The 27,178-nt window shown below is 50.9% G+C and overlaps 2 protein-coding genes across 2 annotated transcripts; one reads left to right on the forward strand and one right to left on the reverse strand.

The window, feature by feature from the left end:
* Positions 1 to 218: 218 nt before the first annotated feature.
* LOC144149220 (uncharacterized) lies at positions 219 to 2,273 on the reverse strand. Its single transcript, XM_077680760.1, has one exon. The coding sequence runs from the start codon at positions 2,225 to 2,227 to the stop codon at positions 281 to 283; it is 1,947 nt and encodes a 648-aa protein (XP_077536886.1). The 5' UTR covers positions 2,228 to 2,273; the 3' UTR covers positions 219 to 280.
* Positions 2,274 to 9,869: 7,596 nt separating this feature from the next.
* Positions 9,870 to 16,647, forward strand: LOC144148274 (uncharacterized). The gene is made up of 7 exons (XM_077679833.1): positions 9,870 to 10,081; positions 11,484 to 11,710; positions 12,156 to 12,305; positions 13,143 to 13,307; positions 13,391 to 13,548; positions 14,263 to 14,297; positions 16,374 to 16,647. Exons 1-7 carry the CDS (start codon positions 9,870 to 9,872, stop codon positions 16,645 to 16,647), a joined length of 1,221 nt encoding a protein of 406 aa, XP_077535959.1.
* Positions 16,648 to 27,178: the final 10,531 nt, after the last annotated feature.

Consider the following 27,178-nt stretch of genomic DNA (forward strand, 5'->3'; position numbering starts at 1 on the left):
CTCTAAAGTGTCGCGAAGTGACCAGCTTCCCATTCGTGCTCGTCTCCAGCGGGTCTGACCACCGGGTGACGCATTCCTGGCCGATTGAACTGTGCCCGCCAGCTAAGCCTCTTGCACGGAAGCGAGGCGGCCGGCTGCGACCGCGCTCCTTCGCACGTGCTCGGACTCCTCGCGCTTGCTCCTCCAGCGTGCTCGCGCATGATGTCGGAGGAGTGAAACTTTATTTTTGATCAGAATAAAAGAGAGTTAGGGCATGTGGCCCTCCGCACAGGTGCAGTCCCTATTCCGGGACCCCATTGGTCAAGGCCGCCACTCTCGCCCGTCGAACTAGAGCCCTTTGAGACTCCAGCCCCGAGCAATTGAGCAGGGCTGCCTCCCATGCCTCTCTGGTAGGGGAAGGGTTGGGGGATAACGCAGGGTTGCGCTGGCATGCCCACACCATGTGGAAGGTGTCGGACACCTCCCCACAGTGCAGACACCGCCCATCGGTTTTAGGGTCGAAATGCTTTGCTACTGCAGGGCACATAAATGTGTTCGTCTGCAGGCGCCGCAGTATTCGCTCATCGGCCTTGCTCAGACCCTTTGCAGGGGCTGGGTAAAGCCGGCGGTTATCGCAGTAATGTTTTACGATTTCTCTAAACCGCAGAAGTGGTTTGCTAATCTCCGAGCCGGGAGAGCATGGGTGAGGCGCCCGGTGTGTAAGCGCTCGGGCAGCCGCGTGCGCGGCCTCGTTACCTCTCAGACCCTGATGCCCCGGAGACCACACAATTTCTTTAGGTGCGGGGTCTACGAACCGCACCACTCGTTTTAAAATTCTGTAGGCCAAGGGTGGTACCGTGCCCGCTAAATAGCTTTCACAGGCTCGGCGAGAGTCCGTGATTATTGTCCTTGACTTCGGGTCCGAGGCGGCGAGCGCTATGGCAATCGCCTCGGCTTGCGTGGAGTTAGGAGCCCGGTAGGAGAGCCCATCGACTTGCTGGTCCCTGTGAATTACAGCGGCAGTAAAGAACCCTAGAGGCGACGGTCCTGCCACATCAACGTAGAACACACCTCGCCCATTTCCGTATTTCCTTTCCAGGGTCTTAGCGCGTGCTTCCCTCCTGCCTTCGTGAGTGTGATTTTCCATGTTACGCGGAAGTGGATGCACCCAGAGCCTGTGCCGCCACAACTCTGGGAGTTTGCACGTCTCCTCTGGGATGCACTCATGTTTGATTTGTAGGCGATTAAGCAAGTGGCGCCCGGACGCCGTTTGTGCGAGTCTAGTGTACTGATTTGTGAGATGAGCCTCTTTCAGCTCTTGATACGAATTGAGCACTCCCAGCGCCGATAACCTGGTGTTGGAGGTAGCCACCGGGAGGTCAAGGGCTCGTTTTGTGGCCTTCCTAATGATGACGTCAATGCTGTTCTCGTGTTGTTTGTTCGTACGGAGGTAGGGTACGGAGAAGAGGATCCTACTGGTTACAAAGGCATGGGCGAGCCGGAGTGCGTCCCTGCCCCGTAACCCACCGCGCTTGTTGGATACGCGTTGTATCATCCGTCCGACCTGTTCCCCTGTTCGCTTCAGTTTGGCAATGGTGGTCTCTGGACTAAGTTTGTTGTGAATAAGCAGGCCCAGGATCCTAATTTCTTCCACTTCTCTGATAGAACCACCTGTTAAAGAGATGCAAAGCCTTGTGTACTCTTTAGGATTGGGTTTAATGTGCAAAAGTTCCGATTTTGTTGGGGCACATTGGAGGCCGCAGTCATTAGCATAGCTTTCGACAATGCTGGCAGCCCTTTGCAGGCGGTCCTCCATTTCCCCAAGGCTGCCTTCTGTGCTCCAGATTGTTATGTCATCGGCGTAAAGGGCATGTTGTATACCCTCTACCCGAGCTAATTTGTGCGGCAGCTGCATCATAGCGATGTTAAAGAGTAGCGGCGATAGGACCGCTCCTTGTGGAGTACCCCTTGTACCCATGTAATATGGACCGTGCTCCTCATCCTCGATCCTCAGGAATGCTTGACGTTTGGAGAGGAAATCTCTGACGTACGCGAAGGCTTTCTGACCACAATCCGTTCTACTTAAGTTTTCTAGTATGCTGCTGTGCCGGACGTTGTCAAATGCCCCCTTGAGATCTAGGGCAAGGATGGCTTTATCGTTTTGTCGCATTGTAGTTGGCCGAATTACGTCGCGGTGTAGCTGGAGAAGGACGTCCTGTGCTGACATATGTGGGCGGAACCCGAACATAGTGTCAGCAAAGAGGCCCGTGGACTCAATGTGTGGAGAGAGACGATCCCGGACCATAGCCTCCATGAGCTTACCCGCGCATGAGGTGAGCGAAATTGGCCTCAGATTATCGATATTAACAATTTTTCCTGCTTTGGGTATAAAGGTGACCAAGGAGGTCTTCCATTCTGGGGGGAGTGGACGGCCGTCCCAGATTTGATTTATGTAATCTAACAGTTGCAAGTAGGCCGAGTCCAAGAGGTTCGCCAATAGTTGGACTGTTATACGGTCTCTTCCTGGGGCCGTACCTCGGCGCATCTTAGCTAAAGCTGCCCGAAGATCTTGTAGTGTAAAGGGGGCATCCATGTCGGGGTTCTGCTTGCCTGCGTATTGATACTCAGGTCCATTGGGGTCTTCCGTGCGGCAGAGATATCTGTCACATAGAGTATCCGCGAGTTGGGTCGTCGTATCTTGGTACCCGTGTAGGGCTCTTCGGAGTTGACGTTGTGTTTCTCCTCTCGTCTGAGTTGGGTCAATGAGACTGCGAAAAAGGCGCCATGTCCCCTTGGATCCCATTTGACGCGCAGCTGAATTGCATCTCTCTATCCAATTTGCGTCGCTAAGTTGGACAGCGTATTCTGCCGCTTTTTCAGTCAGTTCACTGATGCGGGCTCGAAGCTTGCGATTAAGTTTCTGTTTGTTCCATCTTTTAGTAAGGCTCCGGCGTGCCTCCCATATATGCATCAGATGGTTGTCCACAGTTGGGTTCTTTTCGGTGGTCTGAATTGTTGTAACGTGTTGCTGTTGTAAGGCGATGATCTGTTTCGCCCACTCCGTATAGCTGCCTGTGAGGAGAACAGGTGGAACTTCTTGCTGCCTAAATTCATGCCAGTTGGTTAGTTTGGCCTGGCCCCACTTTCTTCTAGCAGCCTTCGCCAAGAGGGTGATCCTAAGGAGGCAGTGATCGCTACCGAGTGTCTCCTCCAGGTTTTCCCAAGTAGCGTCTCTACTATTTTTAACTAGGGATAGGTCAGGACACGTGTCGCGAGTTACCGAGTTTCCCATACGCGTGGGACATGCCGGGTCCGTCAGCAGCGTAAGTCGAAGCGTGGAGATTAACTCCGCTAACTTGCGTCCCCTGGCCTGCTCGAAGTGATACCCCCAATGAAGGCTCGGGGCGTTAAAATCCCCAACTATCACGAGGGGTGCTTTGTCGGCCGATTTAAGTGCTCGATAGAAAACTTCGTTAAAAGTTATGCGGGGCTTGTGCGGGGGGCTGTAAATGTTCAGTACATGTATTGGAGGATCACGACGTCTAAGTGGAAGGACCTTAACCATGCAGTATTCCTGTTCGGTTTCCAGACCTAGATCGACTTGGAGCGCCGTATACGCTTTGTTGACCAGGATGCAAGTCGTAGGGCCCCCCTGGAATGAGCTATACCCTGGAAGTTTAGCATCTGCTCCAGGCTCTTGAAGAGCCACAATAGCTGGTGCGAGGCCGATGGACTGGAGATATAATTGGAGATGCGACCTTTTTTTCTTATTCCGAAATCCTCTACAGTTCTATTGTATGATCACGAATTTCTCATCTGGAATTTTGCTTCGGGCTTTCCGCTGCGGTCGGTTAGCCATGATTGAAGATTATTGAGATTTAAGAAACATGGCCTCCTCCCTGGATTAACGGTGTCTCTAACAGAGACACCAGTGGTTCCATGGGGTTAGTGGCCGAACTGAATTCCTGCAAGCCTGTGGCCGGGCGAGGCACCACCTTACGCCTATGCGAATCCGATCGCGGGGATCGTGAGCGGGAGCGATTGTCTCTGAGTTGTGTGCTGACCCAATCCTGGACTGTGTCCATGACTGAGTCAGTTACCGCTAGAATTATTTGCGAAAGTTCCTGCTGCCAGAGCTCTGCAAAGGATGCCCTGACTCCTTCTAGAATTTTCTTTGGCAGTTCCTCTATGGTGCGTTCCAGTTTTGTCAGCCGCTGTTCCACATGTGGCACACGTTGTACAAATGTGCAGTCTGAGCATCGGGAAGCGCTAGACACCCCAGACGCGACCGAGGCGCTCTCATCCCGCTCTGATGGCTCGGACTGCTGCATTGGCTCCGAAGTCCCAGCTGTTGTTTGGGACTCCGTGAGCCCAGCTAGCCTCGTTTCTAACTCTTGAATTTTGTTCGCAAGAATTTCGCTCTGGCGCCTTAGCTCCGCATTTTGTCGCTGTAGGGCTACTTCGGTTGGGTTTGTGAGGAGGGAAGGGGAACAGAGAGGCCGGGAGGCAGCCCTAACCCAATCGCTCACCTCGTTTGGGGCGTTTGGCAAGGTTGGAAAGTCCTCGGCGCTGAAAATCTGCGTCCTTGCCACTGTTCCCGATCTGGTGTTGTTCTTGACCGGAGCAGGTCTGCCCGACACTGGGGTCGAAGTCTTGTGGCTTCCCTTGCTTGCTTGAATTTTCTTGAAGTCGTCTTTCCGTTTGTCGGTGGTTGGTGAGGTTCCCGGCTTGATCGGTTTCCGGTATTTGCCGTTACATCCAGAGGTGCCGGTGAGATGTTCGCCCCCGCAGATGAGGCAACGGGGAGTGCATTTGTGTTCGACAGGGCCCTCGGGAGTGGTAGCCACCTCGCAGCCGCATTGGTCGCAGCGTCCCGGCTTGGGTCTCGGGCAGATATCCGCCCTGTGTCCCACCGTGTCGCAACGATGACAGGCGGGGATCGTTTTCTTGTACAATCTCACCGGGATGCCCTGGTCGTTGTAGTAGATTTGGTGGGGAACAAATTTCCCCTCGAAGATGACCACAGCGACGTTGCTGCTGCCAAGTCTTCTCACGGAAAGAATTTCGCCGTTTTTCCATCGCAGCTTGGGTTTGAGAGAGGCCGACGTGTCATTGGGATCGATGGTGATGACCCCTTTGCAGACGTCGCCTGTGGCTTTGGCATGTCCCCGGAAGGGGAGCTGGCGACCGTCGATTGTCAGCGTGACATCACCGAGCAGTCGTCGGGCGGCAGGCTCTGAGTTGAGTCCACACACTATCACGTTTTGTTCCCACACCGGCCACACAGACAGTTCCACGTTCCCGCATTCGCGTAGGAGATTGCGCACTGCGGATCCGACTTGGCCTGGAGCAAAAGTTGCCTTCAAATCCAGCGTTGTGCTCGGCTTGAGAACCACGATGAGTTCGTCGCGCCCAATGTGGGGCGTGTGCTTCGGTCGCCACTGGGGCTTGCTGGATCTGTGGGTGGAGGACTTGCTAGCCACACCCCCTTGAGGAGCATGACCAGAGCGAGCCGCCGTCTGTTGTTGGCCAGGAGCGTCGTTGCCCTTGGGAGCTTTCGAACTGTGTTTGCGCCGCCATATGCGAATCATGTCTTCTAAATATTCTTCCTCGGATGGTGGACAGTCCTCGTGTGGGGCGGTGTCCATGCATACGACTTGCATTGAGACAGGGTCGTATCCCGTGATGGTCTTGGACGCCGCCACCGCCGGGGAGGCCCCGGCCTGCGCTAGCGGCAGCATGTTCGCCGCTAGGCTTAGTGGCGCGGCAGCCGGTGAATTATTCAGTCACTCAGAGCTTGCTCAAAAATGGGCCCACCTTGATAACAGTGGTATCCGCTTGTGCCGCTGAGCTTCGCGAAGACGCTGACGCCAAAATTTTCGACGTCCGAGTTGAATTTTGGCCACAAAAAGGAAAAATTTGCGGAGCCCACCGAACAGGCGACTGTTCCATGCACGTGCTGGCACGTGCCCCCCCCTAGTGGCACCTTGCTGGCCCCCGCTCAACTGGTCCTCGCTTCTCCGCCGTTGGCGCTCTCGCAAGCTACAGCCTCCACCCCTGCAACTAGTACCCCTGAAGACACGGACGGTCAAGTGATGGAACAAGACGGCAGCAATTCTGATAATGACGGCCCCTGGAAGATCTGGACTCGAGTCAAGCCAAATCGGAAGACTGCAATAACTCGCCTAGACAGGGTAAGTAGGCCCCGAGCACTTTTCTTGTTGAGACCACTCACAAAAATCAGTGTGCGCGATATACCTAAAAATGCCCTCGCACATCTGTTAGGCACTCTTGCCCCCACCCCCGAAATGGCTGAACTCGCTACGCACCGCTATGACATCGCTGCAAACTGCATTCAGATTACCTTATATGACCAGGAGCACGCAAACCGCCTCCTTGCAACTACGAGTCTCTCCTTCCAGGCCAATAACCGTTTGGTCAACCTTCCCATAGAGGTCAGACACTCCCCAAATCGTGCCAACACTTCCCGTGGAGTAATCACAGTGGAACCTGAAGATTCAAATGAAACAATTTTGAATTGGATCCGCTGCGAGCAAGCGGATGTCTTGGCGGCGCAACGAATAGGCAAAACAAATCGAGCAGTCCTGACTTTCGACTCCCCTACGATACCACACGTGGTAAAATATTACATCGCTATAGTTAAAGTGTCGCCTTACCAGCCAAAGCGAATGGTCTGCTTCGCATGCCACAGCATCGGGCACATGGCGAAGTACTGCCCGCACCAACCGGTGTGCCGCAAATGTGGACGCGGTCATGCTGAAGCTGACCCATGCGAGCGCACACTTTATTGTGTGGCTTGTAAAAAAGATGGTCATCTGGCGGTGGACCCCACGTGTCCTTCCCGCACTGCCTCCCCACCTCGTACCTATTCCAAAGTGCAAGATGGACTATCCTGGGCAGATCGTGTACGTTCTCACGGCACCTCGAGCACCAGCACTGCCGATGGAGTGCCTCCCCCAGCTACCGCTACAGCTGGTCCCCCACCTTCACTTTCGCCAACAGGTGATTCGATTCTGCAAACCGTACTAACCCAGCTTGATAGCCTTCGTTCTGAACTCCATCTGCTTCGTGAAGAGAATGCGCAGCTCAAGGCTGAAATTGCAGCATACCGCCAAGGGTCCCATACCGTGCCCGTCCAAACAGCTCCCTCTAGCACAACAGCGCCAGCAACATCAGCTATCGGTACTCAACCCCCCACAACTGTATCCCCGACTACACATGCGAAGTCGGCCCTCCGTAACCCCCTGCCCCCGATGCCGAAGCAACGGAAGAGCTGTAGTACTAGCGTCAAGCGTACCGCTACCTCGCAACGGGGTACTGAAACGAACGATATTATGCAAGTGCTGAAATTCATTCGCGCAGACATACAGCAAGAACGTCGCGCTCGGTTGGCTGATATGGACAAGCTCCGGACCTTCACACAACAGTATGCTCAGCAAACTACGGCTATGATGAACTTCATCCAAACCCTTCCCGGTGTTCCGAATGAAGCGGACCCACCGCCAAGAAAGATTACTCCCCGCAGTACCCTTGGACAATGAAGCGGTCTCTCTGCGTGTTGCAGTGGAACTGTCGCAGTTTTAATCAATCGGCTCCCATTCTTTCAAGTCGAGTAGCGCAAATTCTGCCTGTTCTAATCCTTCTTCAAGAAACCAGATCCATGCCAAAAATTAGAGGCTACACAACTTATTCGGAACCGTCAATAACTCACCAAGGCAAAGTCTCATCTCCCACCCAACCATCAGTGGTGGAACAAGCGGCTGTCTTAGTGCGGTCAGACCTTGGTTGCTGCAAGGTGTCCGTCCCGGGCCAATGCTCCAAGGATCACGAAGTGGTCATAGTGCAAGTGCGCCTACCTGATGGGAAACCACTACTCGCGGCGTCTGTGTATTACCGCCCAGTCACCGGCTCTCAGAAATCTGTTAACTATAATTGGTTACGCCACCTTGTCTTGCAGTATCCCCACACCCCAATTGTCATCGGCGGGGACTTTGATGCGAAAAGCACTACGTGGGGATACGACTCTACGGATGGTCGAGGTTCGTGCCTTGAGGCGGCGATTGACGATTGCGGTCTCTCTCTTCTTAATGACCCTACGTTAGCCACCCGTGTGGGTCTTCATCGACGGCAGAAAAACACTTCGCCTGACCTAACCATTGCCACTACAGGAGTGATTCGCACGTGGAGCCCCTATACCACCACTTGGGGTAGTGATCATTATCCTATTCTTCTCACTCTCCGAGGCAAGCGCTTCCGCACTCGACAATATCTTTCGCACATTGATTGGCAAACCTTTCGAACCGCCCTCCGTATCCCTCAGAATGCAACCTTACCGCAGTTCACTGCTGCCATACACTCTGCAAAAGCACACGCTACAGAGGAAATCTTAAGTGACTCTGCAACACCCGCACTGGACGCTCATCTTACCAACCTGTGGAAGCGCGTGCAAACCCTCACTACTCGCTATCTAACCAACGGCAAACGTCACCGAGACCTGATTCGTATTCGTCGTCAGTACCAAATCATCCGACAATACCAGCGCTCCCTTTCCAACGAGCATTGGCATAGTCTCTGTGCTAAGCTCGGTAAAGAACGAGGCCTTTCCAGGCTGTGGAGCACGTTTCGGAGCTTGTCGGGCAAGCGCAAGGGAAAACCTACTCTATTCGCTTCCCTCACTCTCCGGGACCCACCAGCGGACGTAGAACATCGCCTGATAACGACTTTTTTCCCACGTGCCTCACTCAGTCCCCACCCTCCGCGGCCGACCATAATGGTTTCAGACGTGGATAGAAATCTCGATGCCCCATTCACCATGGGGGAGTTACAAGCGGCTCTTCACCAGGGAAAACCACATTCTGCACCTGGTCATGATGGCGTGACATGGCAGCAGCTGCGTAACTTGGACGAGTCTGCACACTCAGTACTGCTAAACATGATTAACACTTACTGGGCCTCTGGTGACGTTCCGGACGAACTCAAACTGACACTGGTTCACCCGATACCGAAGCCAAACAAAGACCCTTCTGTGCTGACTAATCTCCGGCCTATTTCTCTTACACCCACCATCTGTAAACTTATTGAACGCCTGATCAACAACCGCCTTCAGTATTATTTGGAATATGTACGCCCGTGGTTCCATCCGTCCCAGACTGGCTTCCGTCCTCGCTATAGCCTTTCCAAGCCAAAGGACCCAAAACTGGATCAGGAATTTTTTAGAAAATCGACCGATTCGGCTCCACAGCACGCATCCAGGATGGAGCCCCAGGACCTTTTATTTAGATAGGGGCGTTCCACAGGGCTCTGTCCTTGGACCCGTACTTTTCAATTTGGCCACGGCACGCGTCGCCCGCAACCTGGAACGGGACACTGCAGCTCGTTTTGCCATCTATGCCGACGACCTCACAGTATGGGTTGAGGCCGCCGACTACGACTGCACGGAGGACATGGCAACAGAACTGCAGGCGGCGGTGAACAGCCTTTCCACTACTCTTCCAACTCTCGGCCTTGAGTTAGCACCCGAGAAGACCGAATTTCTCCTGGTCCACGGTCTGCACCAGCCACCCACTAGTATGCATCATACAATTTACATCGGCGACACACCCATTTCCTCCCACTGTGGTCATATTCGCTTGCTCGGCATCCCCCTCGCCAGCCACAACAGCGCTCGACAGTGGATAAGTCAACTGCGGAAAAATTGGAAGCCAATGCTCCACTTAATCTCTCGTCTCTCACACAAATTTGGCGGTGCTCACCAATCGGCGTGCCTCACGCTCTGTCGGGCGGTAGCGGTCGGTCGTCTCACTTATGGCGCTCCGGCCTACAGCCTATCCCCGACTCATAAGAAACATTTAGCGGTCCTTTATCGGGCCATGCTCCGCACCATCACTGGACTTCCCAGGCATACCCGCATCGATGCTCTCGAACGGGCTGCTCCTATGCCTCCCATGGAAGAGCTTCTCGCGGAAACTCTCGGACAACATGACCTTAGGCGGACATTAACGCCACAGGAGGCTGCACTCTCCGCCTGGGACCTGCGAATTCTTCCGACGCTTGCCTCGGCCTCACCACCGCCACCCCCTTGGTCACTCCCGCCTGTCACAGTGGCCCATCAGCGAACTGGTATCCCCCGTACCCGACCAGTTGCCCGTGAGAAAGCCCTTCAGCGTGTCCTTGCGGCAAAATTGCCAGATGAAGTGGACATTTACACGGACGCCAGCCTTTCGCCTTCCCATATGGGTCTGGCCTGGCGCTGCCCAGCTCGGCCGGACTTGGATGGCTCTGTCATTCGGCCAGGATACCACTCGTCTCCCTTGGAAGCAGAACTTCAGAGCATCCTCCGCGCATTGGATCACCTGACCTACAATATTGCAACGCCGCCCCCTCCACATTTTCGGATCCTCACGGACTCCCATCAGGCACTTCAAGAACTCCGCAAGCCCTTCAGTGATCACCCAACTGTTCACGAAATCCAACACGTGATCGCCATTTTGGCTCGCAATGGGACCACTGCCCGATTGGCATGGGTGCCGGGTCACACGGACTCGGATGGGGGCAACCAGGCTGCACACGATGCAGCAAGGGAGTGTCTCACTAGTACCCCTCCCCTGGACGACGACGCGTCGCGCCCCTCTCCTCACCCTCGCCTACAACTTGACCGCGCACGCCATGCTCGGAAAGTACGCCTTGCGTCCGTTACTCCCGCTGGCTACCTGGCTCTGGCTCCTCCGATGCCTCGCTCTGCGGAAATCTTCATCAACAAAACTATTGCTAACGCAGCCCTCACACCCCACATCATGAGAAAATGGATTCACCCGGCAAAATCTCCACCTCCTTACTGCCCCTACTGTCAAACGTTAGTGTTCGCCACCCTCAACCACTTAATCTGGCACTGCGCCGCATTTTCTTTGTACCGCCCAATACTCGTCAACGCTTTGCCACGTGATTCCACTCAAGACGAGCCCCCCTTCGAAGACGCTAATTTTCTCTCAGCCCTCGGGGTGTTCGGCCTAGAGAGTGGTCTCTCGAGATTAGTGTAAACCGGGGCCTACCCCGGTCGTAAAAGTTGACTTGACTGCACTCACATGATCCCAGTAACCCCAGCCTGGCTCTGCTGACGGCAGTGATCTCTTCTAAATCGTTCAAGGACTCACCATTTGTGCTACTCGGCTACTCCTCCCTGCCTTTTACCCCTCCTCCCTTATTATGGCCGCATGGCCTTCCCTTCGAAATAAAGGATTACAACAACAACAACCACTGGCGCAGTTTCGGGCAGCGGGAGCGCGAGCACTGCGAAGGCGGGAAATTTGAATTGCATTGGGTGGTAGCAATGAGCGGATGACGGCGCTACAGCCAGTTATGGCGAATCACTGCACTGTACTTCAGACAGTTTTCACATTGAGTGGAACGGCTTTAATTTTTTGTTTTATGGACCTATTTTTTTGTGGGTGCAAATTCACTGTTGTACGCCATGGTATTTTTTTCAGGCTACCATCATCAGCCACAGGACCGGAAAAGCTCTCCATATCAGTTGTCAGAAACAAGGTTTGCGCGACGTGTGCTCGAGCGCCACCAGGAGAGGCCCCCAAGGAACATAGTTGCCACAAAAACTGGCAGGGAAGCTCGACAAGCATGGCGCAAAGTGTACTTGTACAAGGATTCAGAAAAAGCCTCGAGATCCACAGTGTGAAATACATGCGGTTGATTGCGGATGGCGACTAAAGCACATACAAAGCGATTGTTGCAGCAGCCCCGTATGGAAATCAAACAGTAGAAAAAAATGAGTGCCGCAATCACATCCTCCACAACTATTCCGGTAAAATTCGCGACATTGCACAAGGAAAATGGATGCAAAATTTGCCTCAACATGTCCAGAACTCCATCCAACAAGCCTCTCTTCGCCTCAGACACGGGGTAGCCACAACCATCAAGGTGAGAGCCGCAGAGAACAATTCGCAGGGCGAGAAAACAGAAGACCTAATTGGGGACATAAAAAATGGCCCAAACCACGTGTTTGGTGATCATCGCAAGTGCCCCGGTACTTCTGCAGAGCAGGGGGAAGAGAATTTCGTGCCAGGATTGGTTCGCACTGGTGTTTTTTGCCGAGATTGTTGTTGCCATGAGCCGAGTTGCAGGAAATGCCACGAGTCTCGTTTAAGACGTTGGCAACAACGGCGCTGCGCATTACAACTCCGTGGTGGCAAAGTTTGTTGGTGGAAAGCGTATAAATTATTCGCTAAAAGGCTCCTACGAAACAAGGTGTTTTGCAGCGTCTTTGTCCTTCAACTCCAAAAACGCTTATCATGATGGCATAGCTGGAGAAAAGGCGGCAGATACACGACCTCTTTTGCAGAAGCATCTGCGCGTCGCCTGGCTGAGGGGCGCAAAAAGCCGCGGAAAAATAAAGTACCTTCAGCCCAGCCTCTTAAAGGGGCCCTAAATAGGCTGCCAAATGTTACGATTTTGCGTGCGAAGTCACTGGAGTACTATCCAAGGAACGTCATCCCGCAAAAATTGTTTAAATTCGTTAAGTATTAGCCGAGTTATCGCTCATTAAAAGGGGCCGCCCATAAGGCCTGGGGCTCTCCTCCTCTAGTAGCTCCTCCGAAGCACTGTGGAAGCCGCGACGTCATCGACCCGGCGCAAGACCACCGAGAGAAACAGGGCAATCCATCACCCTCCTTGATGTACGTGCAGTCATTGGCTGCGCCAAGCCCTGCGCGCGCTTTTTTTTTTTTTAGCACTCGACGCGCATGCTCCGCCCACCAGATTCCGGTTGCACGGTGAGCGCTGTCGCCGTGGTTCGCGTTCGCGGCGCCGCACTGGGCAGTGTCTCGTGCGTCATAGAGGCGCGTCAGAGCCGGAAAGAACTGCGTCAGAGCGCGCAAGTGTGGCGGCAAGGTATGGTTGGTGAGCCAGGAGAGAAAGTGAAATCTTTTTTTCGTGTTTGTGCGGCCCCTGCTTTACGCAGAGGTGTAATATTTGGTACACGTTGTCGTGAAGGGGTACTCTAGCGATTGCGCGATTGAAATGGAGACCTTCGGAAGCCTATTTAGGGCCCCTTTAAAGGCAGGCAAAAACGCTCAAAAGGTGCCGACACGGATTATACGGACTGCCGGACATAGAGCCGGATGCCTTTCAAATAGCTGCGGACAATTTTGTTCACTCTCTTGCACTTTCCGAAGAAGACACCAACCAACTGCAAAAAGCAACTGGACAAAGTGGTTCCGTTGTTTGGAAAGACGAGAGACACAAGCGCTTGACAGCATCACTCTTCCGTCCTGCTTGCAAGATGAAGCCTTCGACGGGATGTGGGTGAACTGTCGGAGATATGCTGTACAAGCACATAACATCGGATGCTATAAGACACAGCAAAGACCATGGGTCTGACAACTCGAAGCCACATATGACGTCGTTGTAAAGGAGTGTGGGCTTTTCGTAGATCAAAAGCGCCCTTTTCTTGGTGCCACGCCAGACGGACTGGTTGGCGACGACACGCTGGTCGAAATGAAGTGTCCGTATGCAGCGAGAGACCTCACCCCACTAGAAGGAGTTCGCAAGAAAAAAAAAATTTGTAGAATTCAAATTTGGCGCCCTTCGAAGACCGCCTCATAGTCTCTACAATGGCAGAAAGAGGGCGCCAGGAGTCCGCTAGAAGTAGTAGTTCCTGTATAAACATCGCCCTCGCGAGGGGCACGATCAAATGCAGAGCATTTCCGGGGGCGCACGACGTTAAGTAGTTTGCGTTACGTTAATGTTGTTGCACTTGTGGCAACTGCTGACGAGAGAGCGCTCGTCAGCAGTAATTTGAACGAGTCAACGATATAAGGCGCGTCCGTAGCGTCCCATTCTGTGTCGGCCCTGTGGCGCAGTGGGTAGAGCACCAGGTGCATTGCGTTCCGCCCGCAGGGTCGAGGGATCGAAACCTGGCGCCGGATAGTATTTTCTTTTATATAGTGTAGGGGGAGGGGTGCGGACAGCGACGGTGCGGACTACGACGGGACAACGCGGGTGACATCGTGAGTTACTGAAATGCTCTGCATTTAAAAAAAATAACCTATACCCCAGCTACATTAGGGTCCCAATGTCATTTGAACCAAACGTCATTTTACTAAAATGGGGTGCTTCGAATGCCATTCAGAATCCGCCGTGCTACACTGCTCGTGTCTTCGATTTGGCTGCACTCGGTGCACTCATTCAGGTAGTGCAGCGCTTGCCTCTTCGATATTCGAGTGCAGTGCGCAGCGCCTCCACTTTTCTCTGCAGGCAGTGCAGGATGAGTTCACGGCTTTCCCTGCACGGTGTACCTCCCCGGGAGGAGGTGCAGCAGCAGACGACAAAAGTGCAGGACCGGTTCTGCAGTGGCGGCGCCTGCGCTGAACTGGCTGAACTCATTCTCAACTAGTGCAGAAAGTGCAGACCAAATCGAAGAGACCTTACAATTCCGATGGCATTAGAAGGCTTTCACAATCCGTCTCTTTCACAACCCCACTGCGCATGCGCAATCCCCTAGCGGCCAAGTCCCTAAGCAGTTCAGTAGGGGCAGCAGACGACATTCCCCACAGCTCCCGCACAAGCGGGAAGGGGTCGTGGTTGTATTTACATCGTTTGATTTTTTGTGTGTGCTCGTTGTGCGCGGAACAATGCCCACAACTTCTGCTGCGTTCCGCTGTAACTCGGAGTGCCGAAAAGGGAACGGTGTCGGCTTGTATCGCTTCCCGTCGGCCGCACGCGATCGGCTACGGCGGTTTGCGTCGCTCGCGTCGGCTCGGGTGATGGGAACTTTAGCCTTAGCATCCTGGCGGATATTTGATCGCTGCTATCTGTGCAACTGCGAATGACAACCCGCAACACAACTTTTCACTACACTATCATCCCCTTTCTCGCATGTGGAACTCTAAGTTATAACTGCCGTTTGAGCGATCGGTGACCAAGACATCTGCGTAGCCTGTTTCGATGCTTCCGCGCAGGTATCGCCATCTCTCGGCCGCTCGGCGCACCGCGCGCCGCGGCGACCAGTCAGCGTAGGCTTGCATCGCGGCAGATATATCTGATCGCCGCTTTTAAAATAAGCCCTGACAACAATCCCTAGCACAATTTTTCACCACACTAACACCTACTTTCTCGCATGTGGAACTTTTTAGCGATCAGATTGATTCAGAAGAGCAGCAACAAGCGCAGTTGCTACCGTGGTCTGCGCCGGTTCGAGCCGCTGAGTGTGCCGAGCTGGCAGGCGCGGCCGGCGTGTGCGCGGACGGTTTCCGAAGGCAGAAAACGCTTCACGATTGCTTGCTTTATCCATTTCTTGCGAAAAAACGCGCAGAATCTACAAATTCAGCTCAGCGATCATCGTAGTTGACCATGGAGCAAAAACAGTGGGCAGAGCGACGCCGACGACGCATCTCATGCGCGCATCGGGCCGTCTCAAATGCGACAGTCGTAACGATCAGTCGCATGCGAATCGCGTGTACCAATCGTACATGTGTCCAGCGCTTAAAGGCATTTTGCGAACTGCCGGCCTTTGTTGAGCTGGCGATCGCACTTCATGCCAGACGACTCCAAGTACTGCTCGCTCTGCTACTCGGACGGCACACGGATCTGACCGAGATTTCTCTGCCAGCCCTCATTCAGTGATAAGAAGCCGCCTGGTATGATGTGATGACCAGGGGCTGTCATCTTAAGGCGTTATAACATCAACACAGAAGAAAAACTTCGGCTGCTCCTCGCCGTAATGTGGGATTGCCGTGCATACAACGAGAACGCAGCCGGAGGAAACGCCGGCAAACCCTACAGCTTCAACTTCCGCTAGGCACGCTAGGTGGCAGCACACCGCAATGAAAGAGGCGGATTGCTCACAGTGCTGTAGTGGCACTGTTGTCGCCCCGTTCTATTTTCGTTAAATAATACAACAACCAAATTTAGGAGCAGTCTAAGACAGTAAAATGATATCAAATTAGAAGAGACACCAGTTTTGACTCTATGTGGTGGCTGTTTGCGTAGTTTTAATTTTTTTTCTGCAACTGACCCACTGGTTTTGAGAGGATGAAAATTAAATGTGTTGATTTCATATTTTAAGCAAACGAACAGTGAACAAAGTTCCACAAACAAAAATATTTTGTTTGTTTCACGTACGGAAGTATTATATTTTTTTATTGCCGATGGAAGACACTGCGTGCGAGAGGCCTAGAAAGGGCATTTGAAATCCGGTGCTCATTTGGCTCGAATGTCATTTGAGCCGAAGGACATTTCAAAACCTAGTGTGGCAGCACAACTTGACATTTGAGTCAAATGACATTTGTTTCAAATGACATTCGGACGCTAGTGTAGCAGGGGTATAACTCTGCTCAAACTTCGAATGGTGCTCTGCGGCTCAAAAGCACCAGCAACTACTGGTACCAAATGCAAGGGCAGCTGAATATTTGCGACCGTGAAAAGTGTTTGTTTCCTGTCTGGACAAGAGAAGCTATCCACGTTGAGACAATAAGCATGGACCGAGTGTTTTGGGAAAACAAGATGCTGCCCCGTCTACAGAAGTTTTACATGCATTGTTTGCTGCCAGAGCTTGTTAACCTGAGAAGCCGTGGACTTCCCATACGTGAGCCGGCATACATCATTGAGGCACATAGACGGAGTGCCGCAAAAGCTGCCTAGAGGCAAAATCAGCTTACGCCGAGCGATCGCCATGAAATAAGATAGCTTGATGGCCTTGGTTAATTGTCTGAGGTTTCATACTTGCTTAGGCTTTTGGTATAAGCACGGACAAACTATGTTGCAACAAATTTGTCAGCATTTCATGTGTGTCGGTTTGTTTGCGCGTGGGAAATCTTTGCACGCTGCGCCTGGATGTTTTATTCTGTGTATCCGGCGAAACGCTTGTTTCGTCCCTTCGCACGCCCTGTTGCGTCTTGTAGCGAGTTGTAGCGACCGCAGTCTGCTGGTAGCGGGGCCGGTCGCCGTCGCTTCGTCGAGCCAGGACTAGGGGAGAGCTTAGAGCAAACTCAACGGGTTTATTTACATTTTTACAGTGAGTTGTCGAGATGAAGACAGAAGACAGCCCTTGGCGGGCCGCAGCACGCCCTTTTTGTTGACCCCCGATCCCTAGTTCCCTAGGTTAGGGATCCCCATACAAAACAATCCGGACCAATGGTGATGTGTACGTTCCTCGCTGTGAAGCACCGCCCTCGGGTAGGGACACGCCTTTCAGGTATGTCGGCATATGCACAGCACACGCACACACACACACCCTTGCCACTCGTCAGGAGCCTGTAGTAGAGGGGAAGAACGGAAGACGCGCGGGCGCCGCGTATTCTTTTGGTGTCTGCCGCGCGCTGCGTTCCCAGGGAGCCTAACAGCACAGATTAACAAGGTTCGTGGAATCACTCCGGGAAGGGTTAATGGCTTGACCATTGCCACTGCCTTCTTCGCTGTGCTGCCGCCGCCACGGGGTCCCATTGTCCGGTCGTCGCCGTCTGGGCTTTCACGCGCACACGCGTTCAGTTGCTCAGGCCGGGGGAATACCGGCGGCTCCTTAATCCCTTTTGGGGCAACAACACTCAACGCCGCTCAAAAGCCGCTGTCAATCAGTGGCCGCCGCCGCGTCTGGTCGGCCTCCTTTCGTTTCCGTCGACAAGCGGTGGGGTGGTCGACCGGAAGGCGACTGACCCGCGCAAACATGGCGCCAGTGAGTCATAACAGCCCCACCGGCAACCGTTGGTAGTAGGGAAAAAGAGTAGCTTTGCGGCGACTATCTCGGACTGTGCTTGTTTGATCGGCAATGTTCTGAATCTGACAGAAACGAAAGCACTCGGGATAAATGCGCGGTTAGCAAATGCCGCGGCCATCGATAAGGGGAAGCTCGCATGTGCTCGTTCCTTTGTTATCTTCAACGGTTGTGTTGCCTTCGAGTTTCTCGCTGTGCGCAAGTTCGCTGCAACAAGATTTATTTTTTCAGCAGCCACCGTCATGCTTGTCTACGTCACAGTACGTAGCGTTGTAGCGTTGCTTCATATTAAATATTTTCAGACGATTTTCTTGTGCTCTTCTTTACTACCCGGAGCGGGGCGGGGGGGGGGGGGGATGCTTTTGAAACGCCTATTTTAACTTTTGCATGGAAACCAGCAAGGCGTAGCCACCTACTAGGGGCCAGGAAAGTAAGCGCGGGATGCAGACGCTCGGCTGGTGTCTCAGCGTGGTCATTGGTTCAAAAAAGACATGCGGTCACTTTGCAGAACCAAGGAGCTGGAATGTGTCTGCACCCTTGCGTTTGTCACAGGTTTCCTGGCTGGAATTCATTCAATCGATCACCTTCCTCACTTCAAGCGCATTCGTCGTTATTACGTGTCGTGCTCGCAAAATTATTCTCAAGGATACCTTGTCAGTGCGAACCTTCTTTTCCTATCGCAGGGGTGGTTTTATAATGAGTGGTCCGCGCTAGTAGCAGAAGAGTACAAACGTTCGCAATTTAACTACTGCGTCAAAATGTTTGTGAAATAAAGTTCGTATTCACTTTTTACGTAGAGTTCGTCTTTTGTGCACGGAACAAGTTGACGCATTTTACTTGAAATACCTATTTTTGAAACTCGGAGCTTATCATCGGAAGAAGAAAGAGAGTTACAGAGTGGTTGCGCAATTTGCACAACACGGTGCTGAGAGAGGTGGTCCTGCGTGTTTAAAGGCGGCAGCCTTCGAGTAATGGGAGGATATTCCTCTTTAGGAAGAAATGATGACCTTGTAGGGGCTCCATCCCCAATCTGCTTTGCTGCGCCACTACCATCATCATGAACCGCATCCCGCCATTATAGTCGGCGGTACGTGGCCTCGAGCGTCAGCGGCACCGTGCGCCACAACCGATCGAAGACAACTGCGCTTCTGGGCGGTCGCACTTCTTCGCCATTCTCAGTTCTGGCCGCGCTTGTGCACCCGCAATAACCGGAGGAGGCCACATCCGCCACTAAGTCCACGGTCCCGTTCCTGCAACCGCAGAGCTGTCCCTCCCGAAGATGCTCAAGAGAGTCACTTGGGCCATAGAGTTTCTCATTAACTCACCTAGAGTGGAATCTGGCGCTAGCGTCAACGTGATTCGGCGGAGGCGCTCTACGCCTCCATGAGTGCCGCCATAGTGTGTAGTTCGGCCGGAAGTTCGGCGTGGCTTGGCCGGCAACGACTTTGTGGCTACGCAAATTGAGTTTTTGTTTAAAAAATTGCTGCCAAAAGTGCCGCTGTTAACAAATTTTATTTTGTATAAGACACCGTGTTAGAGGGCTTATGTTTCCAAACAAATTTGGGTGTTACAAAGAAATAAAAAGCAGAAGTGCTGCCTTTGTCTCACGCCACCAGATACAGCGGGCCATCCCGGATTTATTTTTAAATTATTACATACTCCAAACTGGGTGAGCTTTTCTTTGATTTTTTTCTAATATTTTGCTGAAAAAAATGTTTAGATTGTCTGAAACTGTGCTCTTGCTTCCTCTCAATACAGTATTATTATCGTATGCTACGCGTTTCAGCAGGCGGTCGTGGGCAGAACAGATGCAACGTAGAGATACAGGAATGATGGAATCGCGTCGTATTTATTTGCTTTGTCCAAGCAGATTTAAATAAACTTAGAGGCGATGCCTATTACCGCAAGTAAGTCTTCAAGCACGCGCGATGAAATTGCATGAATGCGTTAAATGGCAAATAAATCCTGGCTTGTCGAGTAGCTATGTGTTGTCTCATTGCGCTTGGCCAAGGCAGTGAATGCTTCAAGGGGTAAGTAAACGCAGCGGCGGCGACGAGCGATGCGAAAATCGTAACTGAATGTGTGCAGAAAACGGATAGTGTGGGCTAACATAGCTCATTTAGTGGCTGTAGTGTGCGCGGCGGCGGCAAGCGGTATGAACAGGCCGCTGGGACGTTCGCTCGCTTTTTGCTGGCCAGAAGCAGCCCACAAGCGAGCGGCAGCGGCGATACAGTGAACTGTGGCGACGAGCGACGACGACAGAGGACATTGGCGGCAGTGTATTAATTTTTTTTCGCTTGTCGCTGTCACCCAGTACTCTCTGCGGTTGTACCTTTTGAGTTACGTTTTCGGCGTCGCTTGTCGCCGTCACTGCATGTGGTCACCCCTTCATCTTAAGAAACTCGCCGCTAACGCGAGCACATGCGTTAAGTGCTAATCACGCTGTTATATAGACATATCTGTGATAGCCATTGAATGCCAGAAATTGGCATCCCGAAAACGGAAACGCACACCGAAAACAGAACTAACAAGCACTTCAGAGCCGAGAAGCCTAATCCATAATCCTTTGTACTAGCCACTGGCTGCCAATCCGATTCGCACACTACCCACAATTCCCATGTCGGCGTGCGATCGCAGCGACACTTTCCGCTCTAGGTAATATTGAGAAACTCTATGACTTGGGCGTGCCATTCTTCTTTATATGTATACTGCCAGTCTACCACGCACTGGACTGATGTAATGGCTAAAACATCTACATCAACAAACTGCTGATTAAACGCGCGTAGATGTCGCTGTTACACCGCAGGATGCAATCCGTGACACGCCGTCTTATTCTGGAGTACAATGTGTCTGCCACAATCACTTTTGTCGGTGAAGATATGCCCTGTGATGGGCATTTCCCCTTTTTGGGGGCAATTTGGGGTTCGATTCCGGCCTCCGCAAGCGCTGTGTTTTTTCACTTGATCGATGATTATTCACTACCATCGTCATAGAAAGTTGGCTTTCCTGCACGGCATACTGGCGTTACAGACAGGGTGTCGAACCGGTATTTTTTCGGGTTCGGTTCGGGTTCGGGTTCAGGCCTTTCGGGTTCGGTTCGGGTTCAGTTCCGGCGCACCATTCTGTTCCGGTTCGAACCGGTTCAAACGGGTTCGAACGGGTTCGGAGGAAAAAAAAGCAAGCGTGTATTTTCTGTTCATTTTTTGTGCTAGTGTTTGGTTTCCTTGTCAGGTTTCCTTGTCAAAAACGAAGCCATAATGTAGGTGTTTTTGTGCAAGTGTTTTGTTTTGGCCAAAAATAAGTAACCCTGCAACACTTTTTTCAACTTTGTTCGAAATCTTGAATGCTTGCAGAAAGTAGTCAACCAACACATCCAGTACTTAGATCAGGGAGTCGGAAAGTCCCTCAGACAAAAAGTACTGCTCTGTCCCCGTCAGATAACTTACAAACTTGCTTGAAATACTTTTCTTTCTTCCCCAGTCTTGGCGTTCTTCTACCGCTGGAATGAGGTCATTACAGCGATGTAGCGGGTATTTGCCGGCTTTCCTTAAGTTGCGACATTAAAATGAAACCACAACAGCGAAGCAGAAACGGAAGGCGTATCTGCTGGGACGAGCAAATCCCGCACTGCTCCTCTGTGCTGGCAATAGCTATAACTTTTGCAGTGTTTCCAGATGCGAAGATAAGAGTGAGAGCGTTGATCTAAACTGTTGAAGAGTTCCTTTAACTGTAAAATGTACTGCAAAATGTTTTCTATAGTAGGTCTACGATTACAACATTAACTGAAGCGAAATGAAAAATTCGCTCGGACACATAAGACTGCGTATTTGTATGAATTTGAAAGCCCTTCTTTTTATGGCCGCAAGTTTATTTTTATTGATTTAGTTTCTTTCATTTTTATAATTTAATTTAATTTATTCTTGGATCATAACGCTTCAGTTTTATACCCCGCAGTTGTTTTCTTGAGGAAGAAAATCACGGACGATTACGACACTCGCTAATGCGAAATTTGAGTGCAGCGCGAACTGTAGTCTTCTCGGCGACGGCGCATAGATGCTGTGCCTCAGGAAGTGGTCGCGTCATCAGCTAATGCACGACGGCGCGCGGCATACTCTGTCGTTATCTCGTAAGGGGTCGCCACTGGGAAGCACGTCTCGCACGGTCACAGAATTACGCCATCCCCCTTACACTTTCGTCATACTTGCAACCTCCGTTTTCCTGCCAGCTCTATCTTCGGTGGCGTCTTCTTTCTCTCGGTTACAACGACTCCAACGCTGAGGGACTACGCGAAACCACAGGAGCGGGTGCTTAAGGGCTGCGCTCTAACGCATGGCTCTACGTAGCAGCTGTGCAGCCATGTGATCCACTCCCTTCGCCGACAAGTGACGGGCCGCACATCGTCTCCAAATAATGCATTCTCGCCACAGTCTTCTGGAAGGCAAACAGGTAGCCTCCTGACCAGTGGGCAGCACACTGGTGCCACCGACGCCTCCCCCTCAATGCATCTTCGCCAGAATCTTCTGGTAATGGGCAGCCTCCCTGCAGACTGCCTATTGCCCCGTCCTACTAAGCAGACGACCCGTCCGTCCACAATCGTTTTAACGCGTACCATTCTTTGCCCACAGCAAGGACCGTGTAACCCCCTTCATTTCCACAAAAATACCGATTTCAACGGGAGTTCCACGTGTAATCGCTATAATAGCGTAAATGGAGATAACTGGTCGCACAAAATTTCTGAAAAACTAAAAAACTTCCAAACTGTGTGACACCCTGCATTTACACAATAATGACGATTATTGGAAATTTTCACCTGTAATCGTTATATAGGGTAAAGGGAGATAATTAGTCGAACAAAATTTATAAATGTAAAAAATAAAAAAATGTAAAATAATTGCGGAAACTGGCGAACCGTGTAACACCCTGCATTTCCACAATAAGGCAGATTTCGCGAGTTACAAATGTAATCGTTATAATGGCGCAAATAGAAATAATTGGTCGAACAAAATTTTGAAAAACTATAAAATAAGAAAAATATTAAGCAATTAAGGAAAACGGGAAGCCGTATAACTGCCTGCATTTCCACAATAATGGATATTTCGCGAATATTATATTTGTAATTATAGCAGCGTCAATTCAGATAATTGGTCGGACAGGATTTATAAAAACCAAAAAATTGGCTGTAGAAACTCACACTGAGGACAAGCGGCGTAGGAATGCTACGCATTAGTAGATAATTGTTTGAATTTCTGCAGAAATTTTTTAGTACCCTGGAGTGTCGCCATGGTACAGTATTTTGAGTCTCCGCCGCCTCCCCCCCTCCGCCCGGGCGTCTCGTGGCGGGCCGCCCCTCGTCCCGAAATCACACATCCTCGCAGAAATCGCCTGCCTGGCAGGCAGCCAGGCAGGCAGGTAGTTTACTGGCGAGCGGGAAGTCTTTTTGGCGCGCAGGAGAGCCTGAGCACCCAACATTTTTTTTTGTTCTACCAAATGTCTAGGCACGCACGCGCGCATGCACCCCTGTTTCCACACAATGAGGCAAATAATTTTGCCTTTAAATAAATTGATTGGTCTGCTACGCTTTTCATGTACCCCTTGTTTCAACGGCGCTTTAGCTTTAACACGAAATCATTAGCACTGCTAGAAGTCGAAAACAGTCCCGCGTCGGCGTCAATTTCCGACTGTGAAGCGTGGCTGGTGGCGTTTAAAGCGATTTCCTTCTGCTCATCTTTCGTATGCTAACGTACCAGTTAGAAAGAAAGAACGGCTTTAATGACTCATTGGACGCCGTGTACAGGATGACATTAGATAGGGAACCACCGGAGATAGGAACTTACTACATGGCACTTCAGCGACAGGTGAGAGCGGTTGGGCTCTACGAAAGATAATAGCTGAGTGAAGTCACAAGCAGCAGTAAATATCCCTCGCAGAGAGAGGGAAAATGAACTTTAAATAAATCGAGGAAAAGTTTCAGAGAGGCGTCCTCATTCGAGGGGTAGAGTCGACAGTCGTTTTCATCAAGAGAAACTGATCTTCCAGGCCGGAGCTGGCCAAGGCTTTCTCCCAAATCTTTATGGAAACGTGTAGGTTGGATGGATCTAGGGTGGACTTGTCGCAGCCGCCTTCTGTGTATGTGAGGTTCCCAGGCTCCCCATGGAAGTGACGAAATGGAGAGAATTGTGTCCCGTCAAAGAGGTGAAGACTGGTGATGTGTGGGAAGGTGTTAATCCGCATTGCACAAAATAATCTTTCCTGGTTATTCGCTAGCGATTTGTGCGGAAAGGAATACGTTCTACGGGAGAGCCTATAGTGCTAATTAATTTCCTGGTGGATGCATGCGCTCGGGCTCGGCTACATCAGCGCTGGCTAAGCGGGTAAATGTCCAGCCACGAGGTTGGTGATCTTGTCTGCCGGCGATGCCAGTATGAGCTGGTGCCCATACAATCCTGGCTGGTCTCGTTGGTGGTCTCTGCTTGTTCATTCGAAGTGTTGTAACATGCAATAGACTGTTGGCAAAGATGCGCCACGCCTGATAAGAGTCTGTTATTAGACTTCTTGCGGCCCTTTGGCTAAGCGCACGTGCTATCGCATCTTCCTCAGCTTGGAAGGGGCTGTGTTCGGGGGTTGAGATGCTACACCTGCGGAAGGCTGCAGAACGGTAGCACGAAGAAAGAGAAGGTATCGGAGCCTGCTATCGGTTGATGATTGATTGTGGGGTTTAACGCGCCGACGCAACGCAGGCGATGAGGCGCGCCGTAGTGGAGGGCTCCGGATTAATTTTTGACCACCTGGGGATCTTTATCGTGCGCCGAAATCTCGTACACACGGGCGTTTTTGCTTTTCGCCTCCATCAGAAAAGCGGCCGCCGCGGCCGGGAATCGAACCCGCGACCTCGTGCTCAGCAGCGCAACGCCTTAGCCACTGAGCCACCGCGGCGGGTCTCGTATGCTATCGGGCGTCTTTCGCATCAAACCAGTTGATCGTTCCATTTTTTTTTCTTTCAGTTTAGTTGCTTCTTAGTCTTACCTCCTATATATACACATTTTGAGAACCTTTTGGTGAATATAAGACATGCATTAGGCAATTAGTTTTTAACTTCATTGCGAGATGTAAATCTTACGCGAGAAATAACATAAGAGCGTAATACGTGCATAAAAAAGGCCTTTTATAGCATTCAGGTGATCGACACATAACTTTCCGGCTATTTTGTGCGTAACTAAATTTCCTGATTGGGCGAGAAAGAGAACGCTGCAAAATTTGCAAATGCCAAGGACCCCAAATCTATCATGTTAGGTCCAACCCTCTAATCCGCCTAACTGACCCGCTAATTCCTCTAATCCATTTTAATCAACACCGCAATCCCACTAATTCACATTAGTTCATTCACTCATCTCACTAAACCACCCTAGTCTACCCGCTAATCCGCGTTAATCGACATAAATCCATGCATCGAAATGCTATCGCATTCACTTTAAAAGTGAAAATGAGAAGGCCCCAATTTTTTTTTTCAATTCTCATGTTCTCCTAGGGCAGTAACCAAAGGACACAACGGCACTGTACAAGAAAAAGTGATGGTGACGTAGAGAACTGTGAGTGTTTGTGTCTCAGTGCTGTTTTTATATAAGTGCCCACTCAAACTAAAATAAGTGGAAAATATGGATTTATTGTGGATGGTGTCCCTGAAGGCCTTCACAAGCGGACACGGATGCATTCGAATTAACAACATGAAAACTTCACACGATTTTAAACACATTGCACATAGAAACCATAAAGAATACCCCATGATATGTTGCCACGGAATATGCGTCCTAACTTAAGTTATTGTAAATGCAAAAAGATAATTTGGGGAGATGGGCAATACCTAAAGCAAACTAATAGTGTATACGGACTTGCAGACGTAACTGCAGACTATGCAAAATATTGCGTGGTGCCGTCTGGCGAATGGTAAAAGTATCTTCGGATGCAAGGTAGGATACCGGGATGGAAAACTAGAAATCACAGTTTTGAGGCCCCGGAACCGGTTCGGAACGGTTCCTTCAATTCGTTCCGGTTCGGGTTCAGTTCCAAAATGGCGGAAAAAATACGGTTCCGGTTCAGTTCCGGTTCCGGGCAAAAATTTGGGTTCGGTTCCGGTTTTCGGTTCGGTTCCGGTTCCGGTTCGACACCCTGGTTACAGACGCATCAGTGAGAACACTGAAGCTACGTTTTAATGAACTTCCTGCAATGCCCTCCGCAATTACTACAAAATAACACCTGAAAGAAGTGGGGAACGTCGGGCTGATTGATGCATAACTCGGAAAGACAACAGCAGCGCATCAGCCGGGACACCAAGAGAAGTTGACAAACACTTGCGCAAGTTCACCTCTACTTCTCTTCCCGTCGGTCTGATGCCCTCTTGCTTTCTTTCAACCCCTCGAAAGACCCAGATTAATTGAACGTCTACCACTCACGGAAAATTTTCTGTCGCTTACTTAACTCTTTCGCTACCGCAGAAAATTGACCAATTTTGGGGGGTCCAAGAAAACATTTTTTTTTCTGCTAAAAAATTATTTAGGCACTAATTGCAGGAGCACAAAATGCAGATTGTTTAACGGACTTTCCAATAACACCAGTTTTTTAAAGGTTTTCATATATAACAGTTGTGAAAAAAAAATATCAAAATCAAAAGTTTTGTCAAGTTGTCGAAAAAAATGATAAAAAATGGAGTTGTGTATATCAAACCACCGGTAGTAGAAAAAAATTAGAATATACATTTTGCAGGGAAACATTTCAAAAACACACCCTAAAAAAATGTCGACTTGCGCGGAACAGTTTTTCAGATATAAAAAAAAAATGTTAGCACGCACGGTGCTCGTGTCATGCGGTGAAGACCAACCTCTAATTCAAACTGTGCAATTTTGGGTGGTTCCTTGGAATAAATCTGGCGGTTTGACGTTATCAGAGGCACCAATTTGCCCCCACATAACGTAAAAACATCTTGTCAATGGCTGACTTTGCATTTACAGCGAGCACAATATTTGGGACAAGCACGCGATGCTGAAAAAAACATGCATGAAGTTGAAAACGGAACGCCGTGGCTGATGTTTGTTGTCGTTCACGGTCAGTTATCTCTCAAAACATAAAGCTGAGCTTTATTATCATCTTCTTACTCGCAATTGTAGCCTTGCTCGCAAAAATGAGGTACGATGAGCTAGAATCGTCCCCTGCGATCTTTGGCCGAGTAGCAGTCGCGCGCTAAAAAAGATCAGCACAACGAGCCTCCTCTATTGCAACGCCACCTAACATTTTTCAAATGAAACAGTACAAAAACTTATCAGAGACTCCGTCCGAATAGACAGTTCAACTAAGCAGCAACATTAGACACCCGGATATACCCTCGCATGAAAACGAAGCTGGAAGGCGAACAGCTAGCAGTGTAAGGCCGGTTTGAAGTGCTGTCCTCGGCGGAACAGATATCTGGCGACT

This window comes from Haemaphysalis longicornis, unplaced genomic scaffold (assembly GCF_048455015.1).
Source record: "Haemaphysalis longicornis isolate Haplotype H1 unplaced genomic scaffold, Haemaphysalis longicornis Haplotype H1 scaffold_8, whole genome shotgun sequence".
Classification (NCBI taxonomy): domain Eukaryota; kingdom Metazoa; phylum Arthropoda; class Arachnida; order Ixodida; family Ixodidae; genus Haemaphysalis; species Haemaphysalis longicornis.